The 23315-nt window shown below is 44.6% G+C and overlaps 1 protein-coding gene across 4 annotated transcripts in view; it reads left to right on the top strand.

The window, feature by feature from the left end:
* Nucleotides 1-23315, top strand: part of LOC129696088 (TPR and ankyrin repeat-containing protein 1-like) — a 121959-nt gene that overhangs the window by 78486 nt on the left and 20158 nt on the right. For all 4 annotated transcript variants that reach the window (XM_055633505.1, XM_055633506.1, XM_055633508.1 and 1 more), the window contains 5 exons: nt 6375-6574; nt 9063-9200; nt 10003-10143; nt 21178-21334; nt 22797-22885. In XM_055633505.1, the coding sequence (XP_055489480.1) occupies nt 6375-6574; nt 9063-9200; nt 10003-10143; nt 21178-21334; nt 22797-22885 (725 nt within the window). The remainder of the gene's footprint in view (nt 1-6374; nt 6575-9062; nt 9201-10002; nt 10144-21177; nt 21335-22796; nt 22886-23315) is intronic.

The raw sequence follows: 23315 nt of genomic DNA on the forward strand, positions 1-23315 counted from the left end.
CTATCTCTGTCCCGCCTACTCCCCTGACTTCAGTCTGAAGAATGGTCTCGACCCGAAACGTCCCCCATTCCTTCTCTTCAGAGATGCTGCCTGGCCCACTGAGTTACTCCAGCATTTTGTACCTACCCATTTCTATACTCCCTTTGACATCATTCCAAACAGCCATGATCTTTTGTGTGGAAACATTGCCCCCCTAGTTCATTTTAAATCTTTCCCCTCTCACCTTAAATTTGTACTCTCAAGTTTTAGACTCTACTATGCTGGGACCAAGAGTATTTGCTCCTCTGATTATATTGTGTCGGGATCGAATATATCCGAGTATACTGTGGGAACCTGGAGAAGAAATTGCAAGAGCCCTGGCTGAACTTTATGAGTTGTCATAAAATACGGACGGGGTACCAGAACACTGGAGGGTCATTTGCGCGTCATTGAGGCGGGCGAGGATTTTGAGGATCCCAAAATCCTGGGGCATTGTGCGCTACTGCCACCACGTCTCTCGCCATGCGCACATAATGCACGCATCACGTAAATGATGTCGCGTAAATGACGAGCAAATAACGCCCGAGTGGGACAGGCCCTTTACAGAGACATGGCTGCAAAAAGACCAGGGCTGGGAACTGAATATTCAAGGGTATACGTACTATCAAAAAGGTGGGCAGTGGGGGTGGGGTAGCTCTGTTAGTGAGGAATGAAATTCAGTCCCTTGTGAGGGGTGACATTGAAACAGGAGATGTGGAGTCAGTATGGATAGAACTAAGGAACTGTAAGGGGAGAAAGACCCTTATGGGAGTTATCTACAGGCCCCCAAACAGTCGCCTGGATATAGGGTGCAAGTTGAACCAAGAGGTAAGGTAATGTCGTAAAGGTAATGCTACAGTTATTATGGGAGATTTCAACATGCAGGTAAACTGGGAAAATCAGGTTGGTACTGGACCTCAAAAAAGGGAATTTGTGGAGTGCCTCCGTGATGGATTCTAAGAGCAGCTTGTACTGGAGCCGACCAGGAAGAAGGCAAGTCTGGATTTAGTGTTGTGTAATGAACCGGATTTGATAAGGTTAGTGAGCCATTAGGAGGTAGTGATTTGAGTATAGGAGCAGGGAGGTTCTACTGCAGTTGTACAGGGTCTTGGTGAGACCACACCTGGAGTATTGCGTACAGTTTTGGTCTCCAAATCTGAGGAAAGACATTTTTGCCAAATCTGAGGAAAGACATTTTTGCCATAGAGGGAGTACAGAGAAGGTTCACCAGACTGATTCCTGGGATGGCAGGACTTTCATATGAGGAAAGACTGGAGAGACTCGGCTTGTACTCGCTAGATTTTAGGAGATTGAGGGGGGATCTTATAGAAACTTACAAAACTCTTAAGGGGTTGGACAGGCTAGATGCAGGAAGATTATTCCCGATGTTGGGAAAGTCCAGAACAAGGGGTCACAGTTTAAGGATAAAGGGGAAATCTTTTAGGACCGAGATGAGAAAAACATTTTTCACACACAGAGTGGTGAATCTCTGGAACTCTCTGCCACAAAAGGTAGTTGAGGTCAGTTCATTGGCTATATTTAAGAGGAAGTTAGATGTGGCCCTTGTGGCTAAAGGGATCAGGGGGTATGGAGAGAAGGCAGGTACAGGATACTGAGTTGGATGATCAGTCGATCATATTGAATGGCGGTGCAGACTCGAAGGGCCGAATGGCCTACTCCTGCACCTATTTTCTATGAATATGACCATGATATGATAAATTTTAATCTACAATTGGAGAGGGAGAAGGGTAAATCGGAGGTGTCAGTATTACATTTGAACAAAGGGGACTATGGAGCCATGAGGGAGGAGTTAGCCAAAGTTGACTGGAATGATACAGTAGCAGGGTTGACTGTGGAACAATAATGGCAGGTATTTCTGGGAATAATTCAGAAGCTGCAGGATCAGTTCATTCCAAAGAGGAAGAAAGATTCCAAGGGGAGTAAGGGGCGACCGTGGCTGACAAGGGAAGTCAGAGACAGTATAAAAATAAAAGAGAATAAATATAACATCGCAAAGATGAGCGGGAAGCAAGAGGACTGGGTGATGTTTAAAGAACAACAGAAGATAACTAAAAAAGACAATACGGGGAGAAAAGATGAGGTACGAAGGTAAGCTAGCCAAGAATATAAAGGAATTTAAATGAATATAAAAGAATTTAAAGCTTCTTCAAGTACGTGAAGAGGAAAAAATTAGTTAAGACCAAAGTTGGACCCTTGAAGACTGAAAAAGGTGAATTTATTATGGGGAACAAGGAAGTGGCAGATGAGTTGAACAGGTACTTTGGATCTGTCTTCACTAAGGAGGACACAAACAATCTTCCTGATATAGTAGTGGCCAGAGGATCTGGGGTGACAGAGGAACTGAAGGAAATCCACATTAGGCAGGAAATGGTGTTGGGTAGACTGATGGGACTGAAGGCTGATAAATCCCCAGGGCCTGATGGTCTGCATCCCAGGGCACTTAAGGAAGTGGCTCTGGAAATTGTGGATGCATTGGTGATAATTTTCCAATGTTCTATAGATTCAGGATCAGTTCCTGTGGATTGGAGGGCAGCTAATGTTATCCCACTTTTTAAGAAAGGCGGGAGAGAGAAAACGGAATTATAGACCCGTTAGCTTGACATCGGTGGTGGGGAAGATGCAGGAGTCAATTATAAAAGATGAAATAACGGCGCATTTGGATAGCAGTAACAGGATCAGTCTGAGTCAGCATGGATTTACGAAGGGGAAATCATGCTTGACTAATCTTCTGGAATTTTTTGAGGATGTAACTAGGAAAATGGACAAGGGAGGGCCAGTGGATGTAGTGTACCTGGGCTTTCAGAAAACATTTGATAAGGTCCCACATTGGACATTAATGGGCAAAAGTATAGCACATGGTATTGGGGATAGAGTGCTGACATGGGTAGAAAATTGGCTGGCAGACAGGAAACAAAGAGTAGGGATTAACGGGTCCCTTTCAGAATGGCAGGCAGTGACTAGTGGGATACCGCAAGGCTTGGTGCTGGGACGGCAGCTATTTACTATACACATTAATGATCGAGATGAAGGGATTTAAAGTAACATTAGCAAATTTGCAGATGACACAATGCTGGGTGGCAGTGTGAACAGTGAAGAGGATGCTATGAGAATGCAGGGTGACTTGGACAGGTTGGGTGAGTGGGCAAATGCATGGCAGATACAGTTTAATGTGGATAAATGTAAGGTTATCCACTTTGGTGGCAAAAACAGGAAGGCAGATTATTATCTAAATGTTGTCAAGTTGGGAAAAGGGGAGATGCAACGGGATCTGGGGGTCCTTGTTCATCAGTCACTGATAGTAAGCATGCAGCTACAGCAGGCAGTGAAGAAAGCAAATGGCATGTTGGCCTTCATAACAAGAGGAGTTGAGTATAGGAACAAAGAGGTCCTTCTGCAGTTGTATAGGGCCCTATTGAGACCACACCTGGAGTATTGTGTGCAGTTTTGGTCTCCAAATTTGAAGAAGGACATTCTTGCTATTGAGGGAGTGCAGCGTAGGTTCACCAGGTTAATTCCCGGGATGGCGGGACTGTCATATGTTGACAGAATCGAGCGGCTGGGCTTGTACACTCTGGAGTTTAGAAGGATGAGAGGAGATCTTATTGAAACATATAAGATTATTCAGGGTTTGGACACGCTAGAAGCAGGAAACATGTTCCCGATGTTGGGGGAGTCCAGAGCTAGGGACCACAGTTTAAGAAAAAGGGGTAAACCATTTAGAACGGAGACGAGGAAAAACGTTTTCACACTCAGAGTTGTGAGTGTGTGGAATTCTCTGCCTCAGAAGACGGTGGAGGCCGGTTCTCTGGATGCTTTCAAGAGAGAGTTAGATAGTGTAGTAGCCATTCAGCTCAACTCAGTATTTTATAACTATAACCAGTCACCTTTAAATTTTATCTGCCTGTAATTATGTGGGTGGGACTTATACGTAGTCTGAGGTGTGTTTGCTGCTGGGATTCTCATGCAGATGCCCTGGTAGTTAGTTTAATTTGAAGAAGCATGGGGGAGAGGTCACAGCTTTCCACCATGCATGAGTTTGACCACGATTGAATTAAAATGTACTGATACAAGAAGAAGTTTGGATGAATATCTCACTGTTTTTACTACTACAATAAAAAAACTAGAGAGAATCAGAATCAGAATCAGAATGCTTTATTGTCATTGCATGTGTCACATACAACGAGATTACTGTGTCTCTCCATTTAAAAGAACTTCAAACATTCACATACTCATACTTTTTACACTCCCTCCCTCCCCAAACCCACCCATGGATTCACATTTACATAAATTAACACTGTCTCCCACCCCCCCCTCCTTCCCCATAACCCGCTCCAGAGACAGAGTTCCGTTTCAAGATTGCTGATGGGTAAAAGCTGTTCTTGAGTCTGGCAGTGCGTGACTTTAGCGACCTGTACCTTTTTCCTGAGGGCAGCAGTGTGAAAAGGTGGTGACAAGGATGTGTAATGTCTTTCACGATATTACAGGTCCTGCTGCGGCATCTGGAGTGGTAAATGTCCTCCAGAGGGGGCAGGGGGAGTCCAATGATACCCTGGGCAGTTTTTATCACCCTCTGGAGAGCTGCTCTGTCAGCTGCTGAACAGTTCCCAAACCAGGCAGTTATGCAGTAAGTCAGTATGTTTTCTACCGAACAGCAGTAGAAAGACTCCAGCAGTTTAGCAGACAGATGGGCCTTCCTCAGTGTTCTGAGGAAGTAAAGTCTCTGATGCGCCTTTTTTACAACTACAGCAGAGTTCACAGACCATTTAAGATCCTCACTATTAATCAAGAGACTGTGTTTGAGATTTATCTTTAGCCGGCATTGAATGTCTCGTGGAGAGCTAGTGGGTGCGTGACGATTATCTCCTGATCCCCTGTCTTCAATTAGTGACCAAAGGACTAAATCCTTGAAACGATATAAAAATCTGTCATTACAGATAGAGCTCTTTAAGATAGTGGAGTCAGGGGAGATGGGGAGAAGGCAGGAACGGGGTACTGATTGGGGATGATCAGCCATGATTACATTGAATGGCGGTGCTGCCTCGAAGGGCCGAATGGCCTACTCCTGCACCTATTGTCTATTTAATCGGACTATGTGTGAAGTGTTGCACTTTGGAAGGTTGAAAGTAAAGGGAAGGCATACAGGTGATGACAAGACCCTTAACAGCATTGATGTGCCGAGCGATCTCGGGGGTCGAGATCTATAGCTCCCTGAAAGTTTCAACCCAAGTAGATAATTTGGAAAATTGAGGGAGGATCTTATAGAAACTTACAAAATTCTTAAGGGGTTGGACGGGCTAGATGCAGGAAGATTGTTTCCGATGTTGGGGAAGTCCAGAACAAGGGGTCACAGTTTAAGGATAAGAGGGAAATCCTTTAGGACCGAGATGAGAAAAACATTTTTCACACAGAGAGTGGTGAATCTGTGGAATTCTCTGCCACAGAGGGTAGTTGAGGCCAGTTCATTGGCTATATTTAAGAGTGAGTTGGATGTGGCCCTTGTGGCTAAAGGGATCAGGGGGTATGGAGAGAAGGCAGGTACAGGATACTGAGTTGGATGATCAGCCATGATCATATTGAATGGCGTTACAGGCTCGAAGGGCCGAATGGCCTACTCCTGCACCTATTTTCTATGTTTCTATAATGCCCCGTCCAATGCTTGCCTTCATTGGACAGGGCGTTGAATATAAGAGTCACAAAGTCACGATGCTGCTCTAAGATTTCGGTTTCACCAGATTTGGAGAATTGCGTGCAGTTCCGGTTGCCCCATTAGGGGAAGAATGTGGTGTCTTTCATATGCACCAATGGTTTCTTTATTATCACGTGTAACAAGGTACAGTGAGATTCTGGATTTACTACAATGCTGCCTGAATTAGGGGGTATTATCTACCAGGAAAGGTTGGGCAAACTTGATTGTTTTCTCTGGAACACTGGAGGTTGATAGGGCTGTAAAATTATGATTTTATTTTGATAGATAGTCAGATATGTTCCCCCAGGGTGGAACTATCAAAGACTAGAGTGCATAGCTTTAAGGCGAGAGTGGCACATTTTAAAGGAGATGTGCAGGGTAAGTTTTTATTTATACAAGAGGATGTGGGTGCCTGGAATGTGATGTGGGGGTGGAGGCTGATGTGACCGTGGCATTTAAGAAACTTTGAGCTAATCGCAGGGTTATGCAGGAATAAGGCTCATGTGCAGACCGATGAGATGAGCATCATGTTCGGCACAGAAATACTGTGTGCCAAAGGGGTCTGTTCCTGTGCTGTGCTTTCTATGTTCTAAACGTGTGTAGATTTCTGTGTACTTTACATTGATTCATGTTCCTTGGGCACATTTAGGAATTTTGAATTTGGCTTCGGGTGTGGTGGATCTGCTCCAACAGTATTTTCCTGAATCCTTCGATCGCTTGCCAAGAGACACGAGCCTCTTTGGTGGGCCAAAGCCATCACTCCTGGAGTCCTGCAGTGTCAGTGATTTGGCTATATTGCTTCGAGGAAATAAGCGGAAATCCCAGCCAATAGAATTTGGTGCTCATCAGGTATGTACTTAAATCTAATGCCAGCATGGATTCGTTTCATTCCCAGTGTTCTGTGAGGAAATTGAAAAGTCATATGGTTTGCTGATTTATGGATGTAATGACCGGTTTTATATTTGGGAAAATACATATTGGCAAATTGAAGAATATAATTGTCACCACAAATGGTACTGCACGTTTGTGCCTTCTATATTCATGGCACAGAATGGAAAAGAAAAAAAATTGAAAAGCGGACTGGCTGCCCAGTGGTGCAGCGGTAGAGTTGCTGCCTTCAGGGCCTGTCCCACCAGCATGAGACCTGCATGCGGCAAGCGTGACCAAACCGGAAGCGGGGGCCGCGCGGAGGTCATGTGATCCCCGTACAGGGCCGGTCCCACCAGCATGCGCCTGCATGCGGCGAGCGCGACCAAACCGGAAGCGGGGGCCGCGCGGAGGTCGAGTGAGTGATGTGAAGTTCGAGCGAAGTCCGCGCGTGATGTACGGCGTTTAGACAATGGATTATTGCACTAACAATAATCCATGTTATAGGAGCAGGGAGGTTCTACTACAGTTGTACAGGGTCTTGGTGAGACCACACCTGGAGTATTGCGTACAGTTTTGGTCTCTTTAATCTGAGGAAAGACATTCGTGCCATAGAGAAGGTGTACCAGTACAGAGAAGGTTCACCAGACTGATTCCTGGGATGTCAGGACTTTCATATGAGGATAGACTGGATGGACTCGGCTTGTACTCGCTAGAATCTAGGAGATTGAGGGGGGATCTTATAGAAACGCACAAAATTCTTAAGGGGTTGGACAGGCTAGATGCAGGAAGATTGTTCCCAATGTTGCGGAAGTCCAGGACAAGGGGTCACAGTTTAATGACAAGGGGGAAGTCTTTTCGGACCGAGATGAGAAAAACATTTTTCACACAGAGAGTGGTGAATCTGTGGAATTCTCTGCCACAGAAGGTAGTTGAGGCCAGTACATTGGCTATATTTAAGAGGGAGTTAGATGTGGCCCTTGTGGCTAAAGGGATCAGGGGGTATGGAGAGAAGGCAGGTACAGGATACTGGATGATCATAGGAGTTGGATGATCAGCCATGATCATATTGAGTGGCGGTGCAGGCACGAAGGGCCGAATGGCCTACTCCTGCACCTATTTTCTATTTTTCTATGTTCCATCCAAACTCATCTCCAGACACCTGGACCAAGGAGTCAGCATCCCTAGGAGATGGTGGGAAGGAATGTGTTGGAGAACATAGTAACATGGTGCAAGACCCCTCCCTCATTGACAGCAAGATAAAGGAGCTAGTTATTCAATTCCAAAAGCCAAGTGGAGTGCATGCCCCAGTCAATATCAATGGTGCTGTAGTGGAGATGGGCAGGAGCTTCAAGTTCCTTGGCATAAATATCAACGGCAACTAGTCCTGGACCAACCAGCTCGAAGCAACAGCAGACAAAGCACACCAACACTTCTACCTCCTCCGATGTCTCTTATCGACTGCTAAAGATGCACCAGAGAAAGCAGCCTATTGGGACGAGTAACCGCTTGGTTTGGCAACAGCTCCGCCCAAGCTGCGAGACGTTGCAAACAATTGTGGATGTAGCCCAGTCTGTCAGACCAGCCTCCTACCATCGACTCCATGATCTGCACTGCATGCTGCCTCAGGAAAACAATAAACAGAATCATAGCCATAGATGCTGCTGCACCCGCTGAGTTTCTCCAGCAATTTTGCGTACCTTCGATCTTCCAGCATCTGCAGTTCCTTCTTGAAAACAGAATCAAAGGCCTTTTCCATCCCGGTCATTCCCTCTCCCCCCCATCGGGCAGAAGATATGAAAGCACCTGTCGCCAGATTAAGGAGCAGCTTCTCCCCCACTGTCATCAAGACTACTGAACAACCCATCCATGGGATAAATGTGTTGTTCCGACCTACCTCATTGCAGACCTTCAACTATAACACTGTAAACACTATATTCTGCACTCATACATACGGTACATTTTTGTTTGCACTACCTGTTGTACTTGCGTATGGCTTGATTGCAAATAATGGTTTTCACTGTGTCTTGGTGTACATGTCAATAATGTACCAATACCAATTAAATTTGCAGTGGATGCAAGTCATGAGAGAGAGAAAGAAAGAAAGCACTTGCAGTATTCCCAGTCCAAATGTAGATTCTACCTGTTCAAGAAGGAACTGCAGATGCTGGAAGATCGAAGGTACACAAAATTGCTGGAGAAACTCAGCGGGTGCAGCGGCATCTATGGAGCGAAGGAAATAGGCGACGTTTCGGGCCGAAACCTTTCTTCAGTCTGAGTTTCTCCAGCAATTTTTTGTAGATTCTACCTGTATGCTTTGAAGCACAGAGTCTTCAGAGAATGAGGGCTATCTACCTAATAAGTGAGGTGTGAAAAATGATCAGTACAGAGTCTGTAACCATAAGTTAGATCATATTTACACTAAGACTTGCTGTTCTTGTTTTAATTTTTTTAAATTAATATCTTGCAGGTTATTTTGGTTGTGAACGAAACAGCCAAGGACACAATCCCAGAAGAGCTTAGTCTTGCCCTTGTCCTGACCATATATGAAGCCAAAGGTTTGGAATTTGACGATGTCCTCCTCTATAATTTCTTCACTGATTCTGAGGTAATTGCGAAGCATTTATTTGAACAATGGCCATTGCTGTTTCCCCACCGGTTTACAAATCCCCCTATACCTAGCTGGCGACTTAGTTTAAGCCTATAGCATGGAAACAGGCATTTTGGCCCATAGAGTCCATGCCGACCAACAATCACCCATACACTAGTTCTACACAATGTCCACTCGGCAACTTTCACCCCCAAACTTCTTCTCCGGGATCGCCGATATACTCCATGTTGGAAGGGCCAGCAGGTGAGGGGAGGGCGCCCCATAGTGACCGAGTGTACCTTGTTGCTGACTGCGGCCTTTCATGTAGGTCTTTCATGTACTTTTTAACCAATGTCTTGTATAACTGCAACATGACCTCCCAACTTCTATACTCAATACTCTGACTGATGGCCAATGAGCCAAATGGCTTTTTTGACCACGCGATCTAGTGTGTGCAGGGATCGCTGGTCAGTGCCGACTCTGTGGGCCGAAGAGGTTGTTTCCACTCTGTGTCTCTAAAACTAAAAACCAATTTTCTATTCATTCAGCTATCTCTCCTTGGATCCCATGCAATCTAACCTTCCAGAGCAGCCTATCATGTGGAACCTTGTCGAATGCTTTGCTGGTCCATAGATACAACATCTACAGCTGTGCCCCCATCAACCTTTTTGGTCACATCTACAAAAAACTCCTCCCACGTAGGGCCTCTGTCCGTATCTGTATTGTACCTAAACTAAACTAAACACGGCCCTATGCCCATTAAGAACAGTGCCTGAAGAGTATACCAAATATATAATGATTCTTTTGCTCATCTCTGCAGGCTGATAAGGAATGGCGGGTCATCTCTTCCTTTCAACCATCACTTCAGTTAACAGACAACCAGAAAGTATTGCTGGAGCAACCGCTGGATGACATTATTCCTCAAATCAGGCCCCTAGAGTTCAATTCAGAGCGGCACAAGGTAAAACTCATGTGTTATTTCATGAAATATTAATAAAAAGATCCAATCTACCATGGATGTGTGGGTACTGTTGGATATTGTTGCATGCCATTTCAATCGGAGCTAGTTGCTGCTGAAGCTGCAGAACTAACTTTTAAAACATAGAAAATAGGTGCAGGAGTAGGCCATTCGGCCCTTCGAGCATGCACCGCCATTCAATATGATCATGGCTGATCATCCAACTCAGTATCCTGTCCCTGCCTTCTCTCCATACCCCCTGATCCCTTTAGCCACAAGGGCCACATCTAACTCCCTCTTAAATATAGCCAATGAACTGGCCTCAACTACCTTTTGTGGCAGAGAATTCCAGAGATTCACCACTCTCTGTGTGAAAAATGTTTTCCTCATCTCGGTCCTAAAAGATTTCCCCTTAATCCTTAAACTGTGACCCCTTGTTCTGGACTTTCCCAACATCGGGAATAATCTTCCTGCATCAAGCCTGTCCAACCCCGTAAGAATTTTGTAAGTTTCTATAAAATCCCCCCTCAATCTTCTAAATTCTAGCGAGTACAAGCCGAGTTTATCCAGTCTTTCTTCATATGAAAGTCCTGCCATCCCAGGAATCAGTCTGGTGAACCTTCTCTGCACTCCCTCTATGGCAAGAATGTCTTTCCTCAGATTAGGAGACCAAAACTGTACGCAATACTCCAGGTGTGGTCTCACCAAGACCCTGTACAACTGCAGTAGAACCTCCCTGCTCCTATACTCAAATCCTTTTGCTATGAAAAATGCGCTTGTGCCTTGGATTATTTCATTAAAGAGGCATTGTACTTCTGTCACTGTCATTAAGTGGAGGGTCTCGCCCTCATTTGGTCCTTTTTATTGTCACCAATTGCTATACCAAATTGGCATTAGCCGCTGGATTCAAAGGAAAATCCTGACATTTTCAGATCAGAAAGTGCAGTATGTTGTACGACACAACATGGTAATTCAATAGCAGGCCATGATCATACTGATATTCGCTAACATTACCCAAGGGTAATCCATCCTTATTCATAGGCACTCGGTCCTTCGAGCCTATATGATTATGGCTGATCATCCAAAATCAGTACCCAGTTCCGACTTTTCCCCCCATACCCCTTCAGTCCCTTTGCCCTAAGCTAAATGTAAATGACCTGTCTGTAAATGTAGTTCGGTTGGACACCAACATTGGAGGAGTTGCAAACAATGAGGAATGCTGCCAAAGAAACAGTGGGATATATGGTATATCGGGCACATGGTATTGGGTGTAGAGTGCTGACATGGATAGAGAAGTGGTTGGCAGACAGGAAACAAAGAGTAGGGATTAACGGGTCCCTTTCAGAATGGCAGGCAGTCATTAGTGGGGTACCACAAGGCTGTGAGGAGGATGCTATGAGAATGCAGGGTGACTTGGACAGGTTGGGGGAGTGGGCAGATGGATGGCAGATTAAATTTAATGTGGATAAATGTGAGGTTATCCACTTTGGTATAAAAAACAGGAAGGCAGATTACTATCTAAATGTCGTCAAGTTGGGAAAAGGGGAAGTACAATGGGATCTGGGGGTCCTTGTACATCAGTCTATAAAAGTAAGCGTGCAGGTTCAGCAGGCAGTAAAGAAAGCGAATGGCATGTTGGCCTTTATAACAAAAGGAATCTAATATAGTAGCAATGTTACAAAATTTTGAGATTTAAAAAATCAAGTCTGCAATTTATCCCATCAGATAAAGCATAACAATAAGTTTAATTTCACACCTAATTCACTTTCATATCTCAAGTAATAAAAACGTTATGGCCATTTTCATACTCGGAAATTAGCATCTTGTTCCCTATTGATTTTCTATGGACATAACAAAAAAGCTGTGATCGTGTGCTGTCAAAAGCCCATAACCTTCTTAAAAATTAAGAGAACTGAATGAAATTTTCAGTTATCATAGATTGAAGCATTCTGAAACAAATATAAAATAATCTTACTTGGATGACCTGAAATTAAAGCATATAATTAGTTAGTTACCCAATTGTAGCTAATTTCAAACTTCAATTACTAGATCTAAACATCTATACATTTCTTAATAAATGATTAACATTTTTAAATAGCCCAAGTGTCCAAATAATATTCACAAATAATTCACAATAAAACATGATTTTTAAATCTCATTTACATCAATTTATAGGCCAAATGGAAGGAATTTAGTGTTCAATTGCTGTAAATTAAAGTCAATTTAAATCGGCTTTCTAGTGGGTTCCTGTGAACGCGCTGGTTTAGAACGTTCACATTGCGCTGGATTTGTGCCCTCAAATGCCCAGAAAAATACTGCGGGATATAAAGAGCCCAAAATGAGCTACTTGCTATAGAAAACTTTAATTACAGGGTTATATACAAGCCCCATTTAATGTAAAAATAAGGTACATACCTTTAATTGTTTGCTTTATAAAACCCTGGGGCTGCGAGAGGTTGCGGAGTGAGAGAGTGATTTTTAAACTACTATAAATAATATACAAGGCCATAAAAACTAATAATACCTTTTGCGACGGGGTCTTTCAGCAATTTTCCGTTAATGATTTACTAGGCTGAACATTTTCGATTGGAACAGCCTAGTAAAAATCGCGTTTTAAACCCGCCCCCTCTAAACAGCGCCAAAATCGCGCACACGGGGCTGGGGCAGATTCTCAGCCGCGATTCAGGTAAGTTTTGTAACATACCTAAATATAGGAGCAAAGAGATCCTTCTGCAGTTGTACAGAGCCCTAGTGAGACCACACCTGGAGTATTTTGGAGTTTTGGTCCCCTAATTTGAGGAAGAATATTCTTGCTATTGAGGGAGTGCAGCGTAATCATAATAATAATAATAATACATTTTATTTATGGACGCCTTTCAAGAGTCTCAAGGACATCTTACAAAAATTTAGCAGGTAGAGGAAAAACATGTAAGGGGAATGCAATAAATAGTAGAGACATGACTAGTACACAAAGTAAAGACAGAATTCAATTCAAAACACAATATGAGGCAATTCATGCACAGATGAAAAGGGAGGGGGACGTGGGGCTAAGGATAGGCAGAGGTGAAGAGATGGGTCTTGAGGCGGGACTGGAAGATGGTGAGGGACACGGAATTGCGGATCAGTTGAGGGAGGGAGTTCCAGAGCCTGGGAGCTGCCCTGGAGAAGGCTCTGTCCCCAAAACTGCGGAGGTTGGACTTGTGGATGGAGAGGAGACCGGCTGATGTGGATCTGAGGGACCGTGAGGGTTGGTAGGGGGAGAGGAGGTCAGTGAGATATGGGGGGGGCCAGATGGTGGAGTGCTTTGTAGGTGAGGATCAGGATTTTGTAGGTGATCCGGTGGGAGATGGGAAGCCAGTGAAGTTGGGAAGCCAGCTCTTACACCTCCCGCTGCTGAAAGACTCATACATGCCTTCATCTCCCGACTGGACTATTGCAACTCACTTGCTCCTTGGCATCAGCTCCACCTACATCAACCGACTCCAACTGGTCCAGAACGCAGCCGCCCGACTCATCACCCACACCAAATCCTGGCATCACATCATTCCAGTCCTCAAACAACTTAGATAGATATAGATATGCCATTTATTGTCACTATACATGTACAGTGAAACTGAAAGCTGCTCGTAGCCTTTCAGTGCATACATACAATGTTGAGTTTGAAAAAAACAAGAAACAGGTTTTTAAAACTGACAAACAGGAGAAGGATATGGGAGGGGGGGGGGTTGGGGGGGGTTTGGTGCCGAGGTGGATCTGGGTGTCATCGGTGTAACAGTGGAAGTCCAGGTTGAAGTGGCGGAGTATCTCACCAAGGGGGAGGATGTAGATGATGAAGACGAGGGGGCCGAGTACGGAGCCTTGGGGAACGCCTTGAGTGACTGTGGCTGTAGCAGAGGTGTGGTTGTGGAGAGAGATGAAGTGGGATCTGTTGGAAAGGTAGGAACGGAGCCAGCTGAGTGCAGAACCTTCAATGCCGAGGTCTTTGAGTCTGGTGAGCAGGATGTTATGGTTCACTGTATCGAAGGCTGCGCTCAGGTCGAGGAGGATGAGGATGTTGAGGGAACCAGTGTCAGCAGAGGGTTCAGGTGAGGGAACCAGTGTCAGCAGCGTAGGTTTACAAGGTTAATTCCCGGGATGACGGCACTGTCATATGCTGAGAGAATGGAGAGGCTGGGCTTGTATACTCTGGAGTTTGGAAGGATGAGAGGGGATCTCATTGAAACATATAAGATTGTTAAGAGTTTGGACACGCTAGGGGCAGGAAACATGTTCCCGATGTTGGGGGAGTCCAGAACCAGGGGCCACAGTTTAAGAATAAGGAGTAAGCCATTTAGGATGGAGACGAGGATATAATTTTTCTCACAGTGGTGAGTCTGTGGAATTCTCTGCCTCAGAGGGCAGTGGAGGCGGGTTCTCTGGATGCTTTCAAGAGAGAGCTAGATAGGGCTCTTAAAAATAGCAGAGTCAGGGGATATGGGGAGAAGGCAGGAACGGGGTACTGATTGGGGATGATCAGCCATGATCACATTGAATTGCGGTGCTGGCTCGAAGGGCTGAATGGCCTACTCCTGCACCTATTGTCTATAGCTCAGCCGCAAATGGACAGAGAAATGACACATGGAGTTTAACTCGAGCAAGTGTGATGTGTTGCACTTTGGGAGGTTGAATGCAAGACCCTTAACAGCATTGATGTGCAGAGGGATCTTGGAGTCCTAGTTCAAAGCTCACTGAAGGTGCCAGAACAACTGGAGAGGGTGGTAAAGAAGGCATATGATATGCTTATCTTCAGTGCTAGGGGCATTGAAAATAAGGGACAGAAAGACATGATGCAGCTCTATAGGACTTTAGTTAGGTCACAATTGGAGTATTGTGTGCCGTTCTGGTCACCGCATTACAGGAAAGATGTGGAACGTGCACAAGAGGTTTACTAGAATGCAGCCTGGTTTAGAGAATTTCAGCTAAAGGAGAGATTGGATAGACTTGGATTGTTTTCTCTGGAACATTGAAGAGATAATATAAATAAGCAACTGGATAAACAGGGTCTGTTTAGGAACAGTCAACATGGATTTGTGCCTGGAAGGTCATGTTGACTAATCTTCTTGAATTTTTTTGAAGAGGTTACTCGGGAAATTGAAGAGGGTAAAGCAGTGGATGTTGTATATATGGACTTCAGTAAGGCCTTTGACAAGGTTCCTCACGGAAGGTTGGTTAAGAAGGTTCAATTGTTGGGTATTAATGGTGGAGTAGCAAGATGGATTCAAACAGTGGCTGAATGGGAGATGCCAGAGAGTAATGGTGGATGGTTGTTTGTCAGGTTGGAGGCCATTGACTAGTGGGGTGCCGCAGGGATCTGTGTTGGGTCCACTGTTGTTTGTCATGTACATCAATGATCTGGATGATGGTGTGGTAAATTGGATTAGTAAGTATGCAGATGATACTAAGATAGGTGGGGTTGTGGATAATGAAGTCGATTTTCAAAGTCTACAGAGAGATTTATGCCAGTTGGAAGAGTGGGCTGAAAGATGGCAGATGGAGTTTAATGCTGATAAGTGTGAGGTGCTACATCTTGGCAGGACAAATCAAAATAGGACGTACATGGTAAATGGTAGGGAATTGAAGAATGCAGGTGAACAGAGGGATCTGGGAATAACTGCACAGTTCCCTGAAAGTGGAATCTCATGTAGATAGGGTGGTAAAGAAAGCTTTTGGTGTGCTGGCCTTTATAAATCAGAGCATTGAGTATAGAAGTTGGGATGTAATGTTAAAATTGTACAAGGCATTGGTGAGGCCAATTCTGGAGTATGGTGTACAATTTTGGTCGCCGAATTATAGGAAGGATGTCAACAAAATAGAGAGAGTTCAGAGGAGATTTACTAGAATGTTGCCGGGGTTTCAGCAACTAAGTTACAGAGAAAGGTTGAACAAGTTAGGGCTTTATTCTTTGGAGCGCAGAAGGTTAAGGGGGGACTTGATAGATGTCTTTAAAATGATGAGAGGGATAGACAGAGTTGATGTGGATAAGCTTTTCCCACTGAGAGTAGGGAAGATTCAAACAAGGGTACATGACTTGAGAATTAAGGGACAGAAGTTTATGGGTAACATGAGGGGGAACTTCTTTATTCAGTGAGTGGTGGCTGTGTGGAATGAGCTTCCAGTGAAGGTGGTGGAGGCAGGTTCGTTTTTATCATTTAAAAATAAATTGGATAGTTATATGGACGGGAAAGGAATGGAGGGTTATTGTCTGAACGCAGGTATATGGGACTAGGGGAGAATACGTGTTCGGCACGGACTAGAAGGGTCGAGATGGCCTGTTTCCGTGCTGTAATTGTTATATGGTTATATGGTTCAGGGGAGACTTAATAGAAGTATCCTCCCATCTCCACCCCTTTCCGCCTTCCGCAGAGACTTGTCCCTCCGCAACTCCTTAGTTAACTTTAACTCATCCCTTCCCACCCAAACCACCCCTTCCCCTGCAATCGCAGGACTTGCAACACCTGTCTCTATACCTCCTCCCTTGACTCCATCCTTTTGGGTTAGGGAGAGATTCGCTTGCACCTCCTCTAACCTCATCTACTGTATCCGTTGTTCAAGATGTGGACTCTTATACACGGGCGAGACCAAACATAGACTTGGCGATTGTTTCACTGAACACCTTCACTTAATCCGCCTGAACCTACCTGATTTCCCAGTTGCTAAACATTGTAATTTGCCTTCCAATTACAACGCTGACCTTTCTGTCCTAGGCCTCCTCCATTGTCAGAGTGAGGCTAAATGCAAACTGGAGGAACAGCATCTCATATTTTGCTTGGGCAGCTTACAGCCCAGTGGTAGGAATATTGATTGCTCTAAATTCAAGTAACCCCTGCACTTCCTCCCTCTCCATCACTTTCCCACCCTAATCGCACCAGCTTCTCATTCTCACCTGGCAAACAGCAAACAATGGCCTGTTTCCTTTATCATTGTTACTTTTTTGCCTATCATTCATTCATTTGTGCTAAGGTAGACAAAAATGCTGGAGAAACTCAACGGGTGAGGCAGCATCTATGGAGCGAAGGAAATAGGTGATGCTTGACCCTTCTTCTATATCTCTCTACATCACCATCAATATCTCTCCTTTCCCCAACTGAAGAAGGGTCTCGGCACGAAACTTCACACATTCCTTCTCCCCTGAGATGCTGCCTGTCCTGCTAGGTTACTCCAGCATTTTGTGCACATATAGGATAGACGTTCAGAACCTTTTTCCCCAGGATGGAAATGTCCAACAATTGAGGGTATAGCTATAAGGTGAGAAGGGGAACATTTAATGGAAACTAGGCCTACTGGGACCCATTGGGTCCCTGTCAAACGGGAGGCCGGGTCCCCCAACGCAACCGTTCCCCAACGCAATATTGCACTACTAACACGTAGCCCCCACGGGAGGCGTGGTCCCCCAACTGAAGGCGTTCCTGAACGTAAGATTCCAGGACTCCCCTGCCTCGCTCAGCGTTGGACATATTCCAATTGCACCTTCCCTGCCTGCTGCAGCAGCTCCATTCACAATACCAGTTGGCGCTCCCCCTCCTGTTGAATTTGCCCTCCCCCCTCCTGTTCAAGGACTAATTTCAGAGTGTTCCTTTCTTGCAACTTTGTATCGAAGTGTGTTGGAAGCTGTGAGGAATGATTTTAACTAAAAATCTTGTGAAAGTTTAGGCATTTTTAAAGCTTTCATTGCGAATAACACGTGAAATGTAGGATCAAATGTTAAGTGAAGCTGATCACTGCCTGGAGGGGAAAAATGTGAATTGGAATATGTAAAAAATCATATCGTTACCACGTAGTGTTTTTGCAAAAACCTAAAAACACGCATATATACACACATACAAGATGAGAGTTTTAGTATATACTAGACCAAGTGCAAACCCGTTAGGTGTGCTCCCCCAACGTACCTGTTCCCTAACGTAGCCCCCACAGGAGGCGTTGTCCTCCTAACTCAAGTCGGGGGAGGGGGGGGGGGGGGGAGAGAGGGAAGGAGGGGGTAGAGAGGGAGGGAGGGCAGAGAGGGAGTGGGAGGGGGTAGAGACCCAAGGACTCCGAACGAAGTGGCGGGCAGGCATCGACCCGCGGACTTCGAGTTCGGCCGCTCCAGTACAGGGCCCGACTTCCAAGCTCATTCTTTCTGGGTCTTTTGAATAACCGTGGGGGGGGGGATGATGTCACTCGAAGCGCGTAGAAGGTTGTGTGTGAGGGCGCCGAGCAGAACCATTGTGACGTCCTCAGCGAGAGCTGTAAACATTTTCGGTAATAAGTCGAGAAATAAAGCATGAATTTTTCAGATACGGTGATTTTGGACTCGATGGGAAAAACGTCAACCCAAATATGTAAATATTTTATCGTTACCGGGTAGATTTTTTGCAAAGATGTAAACACACAACACACACACATACAAGATCAGAGTTTTAAAAGTTACTAGACCAAGTGGGACCCATTGGGTCCCGACCTCTGATATGATATTGATGTGTCGGGCAAGTTTTTTAGATAGAGAGTAGTGGAGGCCTGGAATGTTTTGCCAGGAATGGTAGTGAAGACGGAGACAATAGTGGCATTAAAGAGGCTTTTAGATAGGTACATGGAAGTGCAGGAAATAGAAGGGTGTGGAAATTGTTCAGGCAGATGAGATCAGTTTAACTAGGCATTAGGCTTGGCACAACCATTGTGGGCTGAAGGGCCTGTTCCTGTGCTGTACTGTTCTATGCCTCCCTGTGATCCTATCCCATGGACTTGAACAGTGATTCCCAACCCGGATAATACGGAGAAGAAGAAATTGTTGAATTAATTATTATCCATTTTACTTCATTTTGGTTTCCAGTACTTTATTAATTTTGCCCATGTATACACAGAGCACGGGGAATATGCTCTTCAATCCACCATATACATGTCAGCCCTCATTCACTGGCTTTCTTTGTCATGGAGTTCAAATGCTCATCTAAATACGACTTATTGGCCCCCTGGTGTGGCCTCCTTTACATTGGATAAACTAAGAGTATACCAGGCAAATGTTGGCCTTGGGGACTGAGTGTGTGTCCTGGTTGCTAACTATTTTAATTATTCTTCCCATTCCCATACCAACCTTCCTGTTCTCAGTCGCCTCCTTTACCTGACTGAGGCCAACAGCCCAGCAGTATGAAATTTGATTTCTTTAACTTCAAGTAACTCCTTTCCCTCTATCTCCGTCCCTCCCCCCCCCCACGCTAGTTCTCCGACTGCTTCCACTGTCCTCCTGATTAACCCACAATGAACCATCGTGCACTTGCTTGATCATTGCTGCCCAAGTGAAATATCAGGTGCTGTTCCTTCCATTTGTGTTTGGCCTCACTCTCGACAGTGTTCTGCCCAGGACAGACAGGACGGGATGGGAGGGGGAGTTAAAGTGTTTAGCAACGGGGAGATGGCGTAGGCCCAGGCGGGCTGAGCGAAGGTGTTCAACGAAACAATCGCCCAGTCTGCACTTGGTCTCGCCGATATATAGGAGTCCACACAAAGAACAGCGGATTCAGTAGATGAGGTTGGAGGAGGTGCAAGTGAACCTCTGCCTCACCTGAGGACTGTTGGGGACCTTCGAGGGAGGAGGTATAGGGACTCAATACTGATGCAGGGCAATCTGAACACCATACTCTAAACGCGGCCTCACTAACGTTTTATGTAACTGCAGCATGACCGCACAACTTCTATACTCAGTACTCTGACTGATCTAGGTCAATGTGCTGAAGGCCTTTTTGACCAACCAATGATGCTACTTTCATGGAAATATGTACCTGCACTTCTAGATCCCTCTGCCCTACAACTCTCCCCAGAGCCTTGCCATTCAGTGAAGGTCATGCCCTCGTTAGATTCCCAAAATGCCACACCTCGCATCTCTCCGAATAAAATTCCTCAATCAATCCTCAGCCCTCTTGCCAAACCGATCAAGATCTTACTTGCAATTTTTGATAACTATCTACAGCACCACACACTTTCTTTTGCCATCTGCAAACTTGCGAATCATGCCTTGTACATTCTCTTCCATGTCATGGATATTGATGGCAAACAGCGATGGGCCCAGCACCGAACCTTGAGGCACACCACTAGTCACAGGCCTCCAGTCCAAAATGCAACCTTCCAATATCACTCTCTGCTTCCTTCCATGAAGCCAATTCTCTATCCATTTAGATATGTCTTCTTGGATCCCATGCGATCTAACTTTCCAGAGCAGGCTTCCATGCTGAACCTTGTGCAATGCCTTGCTGAAATCCATGAATCGTGAAAGCCATGTTCCACCATTTCTGGTCTTGTACTCTGTGCCCGAGCTAATGAAAGTAGTTTCTAATATGCCTGCTTGACTACTTGAACTTCCGGTGTTGCTGCTTTCAGGGTTCCTTGGGCAGTCGTTGCTTATTTCTCAGTACTTCGGCATGTCTTACCATTTGCTTTTTCCCAGCCTTATTAATCCTTCCTATATGCATTACTTCAAATTTTTCAGAATTAGATTCCAAGGGTGGCACAGTGGCGCAGCGGTAGAGTTGCTGCCTTACAGCGCCAGAGACCAGGGTTCGATCCCGACTACTGGTGCTCTCTGTACGGAGTTGATATGTTCCCCCTGTGACCGCGTGGGTTTTCTCCGGGTGCTCCGGTTTCCTCCCACACTCCAAAGACGTACAGGTTTGTAGGTTAATTGGCTTTGGTAAAATTGTAAATTGTCCCTAGTGTGTAGGGTAGTGTTTGTATCACTGGATGTTAGGATAGATGGTTGTCGGACTCGATGGGCCCAAGGGTCTGTTTTCGCACTTTATCTCTAAAGTCTAAAAGTTTAAATCCGCCTTACTCTATTTTACCAACTCATCATTATTGTTATTTGATTTTTGGAATACTCTCCTCGCCAAGTGACGCTCCTGATTTTTTAAAATTTTTTTACCATTTTAAGAGGAATTGTAATTAAAAGTTTGTTAAGACTTACAATTGGAGGGCAGGTAATGGTTACGATGTTGTACGTGGTCATTAACATGCTTTCTTTCTGTGTGGTAGTTGCTGAATTGTGAATTGAAGCAGTTGTATACAGCCTTCACAAGAGCAAGAGTGAACCTGTGGGTTTTTGATGAAAACAAGGGGAAGCGTGCTCCGGCCTTTGACTATTTCATCAAAAGACAATTTGTGAATGTTGTCAAAACTAATGAAAACAAAGGTAGGAAAATAGTGGTGGAGAATGAAGAAACAGTCTTATTTCTTAGCTTGTGTATTAAGAAGGTTTGCATTACAGTCACATATGATTCTGCCGAATGTTTCACTTTAAGAAAGAAAGTCTGAAATTTAATTTGCCTTTGAGTGTTCTTTTTATTGTGCATTATCATTTCATGAAATTATAGACTTGTTCATAGTAGAAACTAGCCCTTCAGTGCATTGTTTCTATGCCAACCAACATACATATCTATACTAACTCCACTTGTCTGTATTAATTTCATGGCCCGCTATGTTCTGCTCATTATAAACATGTCAAGATGCCTCTTAAATGTTGTTGCTTATTCTATCACCTCTGCTGGCAGTATATTCCAGATACCAACTTCTCTGTGGAAAAACATTCTCTTCATAACTCCTATTTCTCAACTTAAACCTATTCTCTCTTGTTTAAGACACTGCTACCATGGGGGGGGGGGGGGGGGAAGACACTTCCCCTCATAATTGTATATGTCACCTCTAATGTGTCAGCTCATAACGCATTCTCTCCTGTGAAAGTAGACCTACCCTACCTAATACCTCCTCATAACCCAAGCCCCCCAGTCCACAGTCCAGGTAACATTATAGTGAATCTTTTCCACACTCTTTCCAGCTTGATCATGGCCATTCTATAGTGTGATGGTGAGAAATGCAGAGAATCTTCCCCCAAATATGGCTTAACCAATGTTTTATATGACTGCAATGTGATGTTCCAACTCTTGTGCTCAAATGATGACAAATATTCCGGTTAGCATAAAAACAAAAAAATCTGGAATTACAGGGCAGGTCAGACAGCATTTATTGATAAAGTAACAAAGTTCACATTTCACGTCAATAGGTTTTCATCTGCATAAGAAATGTGTGATGTTATCGCTGCACTGCCTTGTGTGGGCTCTACCCGAGTCCTAGAATGTGGCCTGAACCTATGTCTTCTGGCTCAGAGAAGGGACTGACTAATTGATCTATGGGAGTGTGTAATTAATTGTTGTCAGTACAGGGAGCAGACAAAACATCTCAATTTGTAGTGTGAAATCAGATGGATAGTAGAGTAGGCGCCTGCTTCTTTTCAGGTGATTGATTATGAGGGGCTCTGACTTTGACTCTGACTTTGACTCTGACATCGGGGGGAGAGGGAAGTGCAGGGGAGAGATACTTTTTTTTGCCTTCCATCACAGCGAGGTGGAGATGCGCTGTGATGGATGTCTGTGTAAATTGTGTTGTGTCTTGGGTCTTTTTTTTCTTCTATGTATGACTGCAGAAACAACATTTCACTTGAGCCTCTATGAGGTTCAAGTGACAAATAAATTGTATTGTATTGTATTATTGTATTGTATTGTATTCCATGGGTACCAATATGCGAGAGAAGTTGGGATAAAATGGGATTTTTGTTGGGATAAAATGGGCTGCTATTGATCTGAAATTTATTTTTCCAGAGCTTGATGACAGCATGTTTGTAAAAGCTTCGACAAATCAAGAATGGGCAGAAAGGGGTGATTATTTTGCAAAACATCAGTGTTGGAAGGTGAGAGCAAAAAATGTGTCCAAATATGAAATCCTGGTTGTGGCTTTTTATACTCACGTATGTTCATTGAGAATTTGCATAGAAACACACAAAAAATGACAGGAATGGGCCAATTGGCTCTTTGAACTTACTCTACCTTTGAACTTGTGGCTCTACCTTTCAGTACAATTGTGGCTCTTATCTATCTCCGCATTCCAACGTATCTATGTTTAGTTTATAGACATAGCATGGGAACTGGGCCTTCAACCCACCAGCGATTGGCACCAGCACACTAACATTATCCTACACACAAGGGACAATTTACAATTTTACCACACCAATTAACCTACAAACCTGTACGTCTTTGGAGTGTGGGAGGAAACCGGGGAGAACGCACAAACTACATACAGACAGACAGCACCCGTAGTCAGGATTGAACCTGTAAGGCAGC

Source organism: Leucoraja erinacea, chromosome 4 (genome assembly GCF_028641065.1).
Source record: "Leucoraja erinacea ecotype New England chromosome 4, Leri_hhj_1, whole genome shotgun sequence".
Taxonomy (NCBI): Eukaryota; Metazoa; Chordata; class Chondrichthyes; order Rajiformes; family Rajidae; genus Leucoraja; species Leucoraja erinaceus.